Here is an 8,598-nt window from a genome sequence, read left to right on the forward strand (position 1 = left end):
TCTCTTTCCTGCAAAATAAAAGAGCAAAGCAAATGACTTCCATAGACAACAAGGCATTGGGAGTGCTATGGACTCTAGTTATTACATGTGGTGAATACCACAAAGAGACGTCATTAGGAAGAGTGCTAAGGAAATGTGTAGGAACATTTTGGTAGATGCCCAAAAAGCCCAATCCTTGAGTAGAGAAGGACAGTGAAAGGTTTTGGACAGACTGCTAGGGATCCCTGTGGGTGGTTTTCTCCCTTTCACCCTCACTGATGATGCTGGAAGGTTGAGACCTCTGCCTGGGGGACTTCACCCCAAGGTGGGAAGAAGCTGGTGACTGAGGACCCCTCTTCCACTCATCCCCTCTCCAGGGTACAGGCCCCTTCCTGCAGCAGGGAGGCTGCATAACGAGCATCCCTTCAGCTCTGACGGAACAAGTGGCAGGGAAGAAGTGGTGGAGGAGTAATAGGCTGCGTAGGGCACAGAAAGACACAAGCACAAGACCTGCTGTCATGGTTGGTACCATCTGCTAATGTCTGTATCCAGAGCTGTGATGCTGGTGTATCATCTGTCATTAACCTACAGCAACATGTGCTTAAGGAGTGTGGGGGCTACTCATGTGAGTGAAGGTTGCAGGATTTCACCCAAATCACACATTCTGGACTCCTGCTTTCCAGAGTATAGAGCAGTGCGCAATACTTTTTTTTTTTTGGCTAGTATTTCAAGTTTTCCAGTAAGCAAGTTTAGTGGGTTGCACAGCGTGAAAGGAAATAATCCTCCTTCATGTTTCCAGTAAGAATGAGAGATTTGGAAATTAAAATGCATTTCCTAAACACTTTTTAAGACTTTTATTATGTTGGTAACTAGAAAGGGGAGCTTTTTAGCAGGGAGTAGGTGGTGAGGGCTTTGCATGGATCTGCTCTGTAACAGATCAAACCAGGTGGCTTGATATTATTTACTGGGTGAAAGAATTGTAGTCTTGGTCTTAGACATCAAAGTTCCTCAACCAAGTGTCCCCGGCAGATTTACTTAAGTAAGAGAAGGGAAGAGAAAGGAAGGTCAGACCACTTTTTATTTGACATATAATTCAAGTGCCTGTCTTGGGAGGGTAGGTACCTATGGTTAATGGGGAGAGGAGTGCTCCCAGGTAATGTTCAAAGCAGGAGACAAACTTTGATTTTCTAGAAGCATTTCCTTTAAGGATGGCTCTGGGACAGTATCATTTTCATGAGGGTTGTTTCAATGCCTGAGCTCATCAGCACAATTCTCTTGGATTAAAAATTAACTGTGGGCTTAGACTACACTTGGTAGAGTCAAGTAAACTTCAAGTTTGCTAACTGGCAAGATGTCAAAACTAGACTGCATCAGAATAATGGCCTTCAGGCAATGCATAATTCCCACAGTAAAAGTCATTCTAGGTTATAGAGATCATTATTGATCATATTGTTCCTTCTAGCTACTGAAATAACTGCTGGGAAAGGTGGTAAGGCTGTGCTTGAAGGAGGATTTGAGTGTGAGAATAAGACCCTTTTTATTTAATTTTTTTGCTAATGCAGCCAACTGGACTGAGAAACCCTGAACTGGAAAGAAACGGACTTTATCCTCCCTACACTGGTTTGCCTGGATCTCGACATTCATGCATCTACCCTGGACAATACAATCCATCCTTCATTAGTGACGAAACCAGAAGAAGAGACTATTTTTAGCAGGGAGTGGAGAGGGAGTGGAAGATTGACACAGTTTTGTGGCCCTTGATCCCCAGGTACAATCTGTCTCCTGGCAGTTCAGCCCACAACAATCTTACTCTTCCCATTTAACAGGAAGGACTTTGAACTCCACGCCGAGCTGCTGCCCTGAAGAACGGTTACACTTGCTGAGCAGCAGAGAGGAGGAGGGAATGGCTCAAGGTGCACATCACTAAAAGACCCAGATGGAAGTTAACACATGTCCTCCGGATTTGTTCTTTGCTCGTCTTCATTCTTTATGCTACATGGCAAGCATGGATCAGTACAGGCAGATGAACTGTGCCCATCACTCTGCATTGAATACCACTAAGGAGTGTTTTATTTACAAATCTTGTTCATTGTTGACTGTGCTTGTCTTTTTAGCCAACCTTCATGCAAAGTTTCACTGTGCAGCTGCTTTTGGTAGGGCAAACTCGTCCACTCCCTTTTCCGTTGCTGCATTGCTTTCTGCTTCGTACATGACAGGGAAGCTGGCTTGTCCCCCGGACCTCACCTTCTTACTGGTAGAAGTTCTCCAGATGGCTGGGTCCTTGCTGAAGCCTGGTGCCTGGCAATGTTGGCTGAATTCATGGGCTGATTGTCTCCAAGGATTACAGGAAAGTTAGTCATACCACTGCAATTTTTGCTGAAAAAAGACAGAGCTGACCCTAAGCACTGCTTTGAAAACTTCCTCTATACAGGGAAGAGTCCGAGTATGTTGTTGTTTTGTCAACCAATGTTGTTCAGAAGTGATGCGACTACCTGGCGTCATGGTGCTTCCATATAGGATCTTATGGGGCTCCGTTTCCCTGCAGGGATTTTAAATATCTGTAGAAACAGCAATATAATGTTAAATAATTGCTCACAGGGAAGAAAAATATGAGCTATGAATTCAGCATGCTCCTTACGAGGAATCTGGGAAGGAGCAGTAATGCTAGAGCCCTGACTGGGCAGGTGGAACCTGAATTCTGGGCACTGCAGGTGGGACATACTTTTGAAGTTTCCACAGCCCACCTCGACTTCTGTAGGAGCTGTGGAGGCTTTCACTACATCAGAAAATAAGACTCACTGCAGTCAGTTGCATTTAAGGGAGAGAAAAACATGACGCTTTCAATCCTCGTGGAGCAAATGTCACTTACATTGAAGAGTTTTTTCTTTCTTCCATCCTAGTTTCGAGTGATTCAGACCAGGCAGGTTTCCTCACGTAGGTGTATTAATTCATATTAATCACCTTGGCAAAAGCTGGATAATGTAACTTATTACATTTCTCACCAAAGGTCAGATTGAAAGCTATTGGACTGTATTCTGACCTGAGCTGGGTGTTGAAAGAGATGTTATTAATGAAGTACATTTACTGCTTATCTTTACTGCAGAGTTAGCCTGAGTCATCCAAACCCTGTCCAGATACAGATCCTTCCCCTGAATGTGAATGTACTTTTAATTCAAGGTGGCTACTTGTATGAGGATAACAAATACCACAAATCCATAGCAATTAACCCACCATCTCTGTAGTGCACACATAAACTAGTTTCACTGAAGAGCACATACCCTCTGATATTCCCTTCTCGTCCACAGTGCTTGAAAAGACACAGTGCCTACAAGTTCATAAGGTAGCTCAACTCACTGAAGCGCTAAGGACCACGGGATACGTGCCCCAAAGTGCCTAACCCCAACTGAGAACAGCAGTTCAGATGCTGATGTGTTGCGTGGTTGCTTCACGGAGGTAAACCTGGGGTGATGAGGAGCCTTCCATCAGGGAGGAGGTAGTGATACTTGCGTCTTACGGATGCTGTGATTCCCCCGATCCTTTCCCAGCACTTCCAAGGCTGTTGTTTTCCCTATCAAAAGTGAGCAACAGCTACCCAGAGGAAGGGGAGCTAGCACTAGGCAGTCATCAGCTGCATGGGCTAAGAGGTTTCTGGTCCCTGCTGACATTTACCTCTATTTTCTCAAAACCACGAGGCAGGAAAGGCACCACAAATGTGCTTGAGAAGACAGTTGGTGCACCAGCCATAGCACACAAATGCAGTGTGTTTTTATGTTTCACCCCTTATCTACTATGTAGAAGCAACAGTGTGGGCTTGCAGATGCCTAGGGCAGTATCCTTTGCACTTACATGATCTTATGGTGACGATGCGTGCAACTTCATGCCTGTCTGATCCATAATGAACCTCTCAGGTGGTAGTACACAGCTTATCTCAACTGTAGGGAGGAAATGAATGGATGCTGATGGCAAGTACAGCTGAATAAGAAGCTATATTTAAGGAAAACTCTAGTTACAGTATCCAAAATAGTGTAATGGATAAAGCACAAGAACTAGCTGTTCCTTGCCATGCTGATCAGTGTTTCCAGTCCGTGAATGATGTTCTTCTCCCTTTCATTGGCAGCCAATATCTTAATTACACAGGATCCATTGGATGATGTGAACTAAGGGCTTGACACTGCTGTGCTGTCCTTCGAAGAGGACATTGGCAGGGTTGTTTCTGTGTGGGTGAGTTGCCTCTGTTTTTGAGAGTGCCTAGGACAGAAATGACTGCCTTTCCCATGGTATGGAGGAAGGTTTTGTCTGTGTCACAAAAGAAAGGGGGAAGCTGGGATTCATGCTAAATATAAATCCAAAGCATATAGACGAGCACTGGGCTCTGACCCTGCTTACTAAAGCAGCTTAGCAATAAGGGAGAGTGTCCCAGCAATGACGGTAGGATTTAACCTCATGCCAGCATTTCTTCAAATAAGGAAGAGTTTAGGTACATGCTTATAGGCAGTTATGTTTAATTGCTTGGATAGTTCAAAGACTGGGAAACGTTCCTGTGTGTGCCAAATACAAAGGACAAAAGTAGGAAATACCAACTCGCAATTGCATATCAATCCTTCTCTATAAAGAGTAACATGGATTATACGAACAGAACTCCTGGTCTGTATCTCACAGCAAATGCAAATTGCAAGGGATTTGAGTGGAAATGAGGTAGGGCTGTTCCTAATTGAGATCACATGAAAGTTTGCAAGTAATTATTTTTAATTTCTTAATGATCTTCAAATTCTTCTTAATGCTGTATCTGGAGTGAAAGGGTCTCGGTAAACCCAGCAGGATTTTCTGAGTGAGGACTGCAAAACAGCCTTTTCCAAAAGAGAGAACACTGAAATTTTCTCTCTGCCAGAGCAGGTAAACATTGGGAAATTTCTTATGAGAATGTATCCATTGCAGCCTGACTTTCTTTTTAGCTTTGGTAAGAAAGGAGTCACAGAGCCAACGCATAGTCCACAGGAGGAGGAAGAAGGTCCCTCTCCTGACCTGCAGCACCTTCTCTGGGTGTCCTAGGAGGCCCTGCTCAGCAGGCAGGAGAGGATTTAGGCAGGTGTCAGTACTAGGGCAAGTGCAGGTGCTTTCCCACATGGTGACCAGGAAATCTTTGCGGAGCTGGCAGATGCAGCCCGAGGTGATTCAGCCCCCAGGCTTCCACCAGCCCAGCCACATTCTGTGCTGCAATGCTTCCATCTTCACTCAAGCCTCACTGGCTCCCAGCTCCACTAGGGCAGAAGGGGCGGGTGCAGTGCGGTGTGTTTTCCTGCAATTTATGACAGTTATTTTACCCCAGTCATTTACGACTACATCCCAGCAGCACTGGGCTTGCCCAGCCACGGCAGGGATGTGACGTGTTTCTGTGCAGCTTGCCTCTGTTAAAGCTGCTGCCGGGATCCTCTCCGTCTGCTTCCATCTCTGCCATAAACTAAGGATCCTTTGGCAGTGGAGTGGGATTTGTCGCTCCTGTCGGATGTGAGAGGGGTCTTCACATGTCCTCAAGCCCACTTGCAAATGTAGATGCCTCTCTGTTCAGTACCTAACTCCCCGTAGGATGTCTAAATAAATGCAGCTTATTTCTCATACTATTTAGATTACTTTTAGCTACCCCAAATTGCAAATTTTGAGGATACTGGATGTTTCTGCCAAGCGGAATTGCTCTGTACTGTCCAAGAGGATAAGATAGAAGTGGCATGTTTCTTGTAAGGAGGATGCAAGTGGTTCAGACAGATGTGGGGAAAGGAAGAAAAACTATACCAACACCGCACAGAGATCTGCTCTTGCTTCTGGCTGCTGTGGAAAGCTAGGGGAGCAGTCAGCAAGGGCTCACGGGCGGTTATGTGGGTGTATTTTTGATTAACTTTGGAAAAAATGCTAATTCTGTTGCTTGACAGGAAAAGATGTGGGAGGCCCACATGTGTTGCTATGGTGCTCTGCCAATTGTGCTGACAAAAGCCCCTCACTCACAGAAATACCCTCGGCATCCAGCCTAGGAGAGGCAGCCCCAGTGAACAGAACGTCGAAACGCAGATTTGAGGGATCATTCAAAAGGGAGGCTCATACACGCAGCCTTCCCGTGTCCCTCCATGCGCTGCTGCTTGCCCGGGCCAGCCCTCCCAGCGGCACTGGGAAAATCAGGGGCCTTTTGCATACTATTGAAACCTCACAGCACTGAACTGGGCTGTAGGAGGAAAAAACAAGACAGGGGTATAGGGATGCCCTTTGCCTTCCGCATTTAAAGCATTAGGTAACACAGCAGCAATGAATCTCATTGCTGTTGTGGCATTTCCCATAAGTCCCACTGTCACGGTCATATACTGAGTCACCCCTTGTGACCAGCCCTCTAAAAGGTATTTGCCTCCAAACTGAGCGGTAGTAAAAGGCTTTTAAAAATAACAATAAATTACAGTTGGAGAGAGGTGTTTGTCACTGTGAAACTGTTTGTGCCAATACTTGCAAAGGTTGTTTGCTGGGGCCTGAGTGGGCAGCAGAGCAGGTTTGGACATTGCTGCAGACACGCCAAGTGCTTCCCCAGGACTTGTCTCTAATGCTGGTCAATGGCCATATCTGTTCCAAATCCAGCTGGACTTCCCATTCCCTCATAGTGATCTTTAATCTTTAGTTTTCTTCCTTAAATTAACAAGAACGGATGCATTTTACTTACATTCTCTTCCTATGCTGACTAATGTTTTTTCCTCTTTACACACAAAGGACCTAATCCAGCATCCATTATAGTGACCGTGGACTGTAATGAAGTTTTTTTTAGGCCTGAATTATTCCACCACCAGGGTCACCTGTGTGTAGTACATGCTTTCCTGTGGCTCTGTGTTCTGCCTGTTTCTGTCATGCTGTTGCTGTCTTTCCATGTTGTATCTATTTTTTAAAAGTATACTTATTACTGTAGCAGGACCTGTATTATGTGAGATTGAACAAAACAGGTTCAAGATCTGAAACACTTTCCTGAGAAGAGAATGAATGTGAATTTTATGAAGTTGTTTTACTGATCAGGAGGAAAAAACAAGACAGGGGTATAGGGATGCCCTTTGCCTTCCACATTTAAAGCATTAGGTAACACAGCAGCAATGAATCTCATTGCTGTTGTGGCATTTCCCCTAAGTCCCACTGTCACGGTCATATACTGAGTCACCCCTTGTGACCAGCCTTTACTTACACCTGTTTCATGTCGTGTAAGATCTTCTAGGGACGTAGAGGTACTTTCTGCAGTCACCGATAGGAACTACTCATCAGTTCACTCTTACTTGTCCCTTAAGAAATGAAGCAAGATCTCCCAGTTTTGAAAGGGGTATGCACTGTGTGCTTGTAAGATTTTGGGAGCTTTGCAATGTGTATTTAATTCTGTGTTCTTTTGAACTGCTGAAATTGAAAAGCAGGACAGAAATCCATGAAGGGGTAAGAAATTAAAAAAAAAGAAAGAAAGAAGGGAATATGCTTACTTGTTTTGCAGAATTAAACATCTAAAGCAAGTGTGGCTTCTGTACTGTAAGGTCATATGTGGGACGACACCTCTTCTGTGTCTAGTTTGTGTTGCGTGAGTGTAATATCCTTGTTGAGGGAAAACGTAGAGACGGTGCCTGATGTTCCTCAAAAGCAGTATGTAAATGCTAAGTTCCCTGGTCTTTGTTCTGGTAAAATGCTAGAAGGGATGGGAGTCTTGCTTGGGTTAATGACCGCAGCAGGCAGCCCCCCAGATCTGCAAAATCCTGTATGGAAAAGTCCTGTGGAATACAGAAAAAAATGATCACTTCTTTTGAACAATGCCATAGAATTTGACTGGCATAAAAGATCTCCGATAAAATCTGCTAGGATATGTTCATTTTAAAGAAAAAAAAAAGAACACACCAGAATACATATTTAATAGTTTCCTTTTTTAAAGGAAATTCTCTTAAACTAAGTCATTTGTTTTAATCCCTGTTAAATTCAACAGGACTTTCTCCTAACAGAAGGTCAAACTTGGTGTGTAAAATTATAATGATTTATTTGAGCAGCTTTCAGAATTGCAGTAGTAAAGCTCATCTCTTGTGAGCTCTGTTTCAAAAGGTAAATATTCGGCATTTGTGTGTGCTTCTTTTATCAACTTGAATGTAAACCTGCTTTATGTTCTTGATACTGCCCTGTTTTCTTTCCTGTATCTCTGAATGTTTGCTTCCAAGTCTCTGGGGTTCTGAGGACATTTTCCAAACCAGTATTATTTAAAGTTGTATCATATTTTCAGCCCCCACTAATTATACAGTACTGTAGTAGCAAAATATAATTTTAAAGGATTGGATTATTTTTATACCTGCATCCAATATTATTAAATCTGGCGTTCTAGTCAGTATTATAAAAGGATATAATAAAACTATGACTATTATTATGTCTCAGTTTTTTTCTTGTCTTTAACTTTCCCTGTAGAGAGATGCATATGCAATTTTAGATTGTTTTAATACTGATTAGAAATCTAATCTATAAAATAGAAATTTTATAGTTCTTTTGTTCTTCTGCTGGTGCTTGGTGACTGAATAACCAAAATGAAAAGGAAAGAGGAAATGGGTATGTTCTATTAGTTGTGCTAAACAAACTTCTGCTCAG

At 43.5% G+C, this 8,598-nt stretch overlaps 1 protein-coding gene across 1 annotated transcript in view; it reads left to right on the top strand.

Annotated features, from left to right (window-relative positions):
* LOC309406136 (uncharacterized protein) overlaps nt 1-1,691 on the top strand; it is a gene marked incomplete at both ends in the record, with an annotated part of 32,399 nt that extends 30,708 nt beyond the window's left edge. Inside the window, 1 exon segment of the mRNA XM_082001175.1 lies at nt 1,542-1,691. Within this exon segment, the coding sequence (XP_081857301.1) occupies nt 1,542-1,691 (150 nt within the window).
* Nucleotides 1,692-8,598: the final 6,907 nt, after the last annotated feature.

Source organism: Phaethon aethereus, assembly GCF_964289735.1.
Source record: "Phaethon aethereus genome assembly, chromosome: 6".
Classification (NCBI taxonomy): domain Eukaryota; kingdom Metazoa; phylum Chordata; class Aves; order Phaethontiformes; family Phaethontidae; genus Phaethon; species Phaethon aethereus.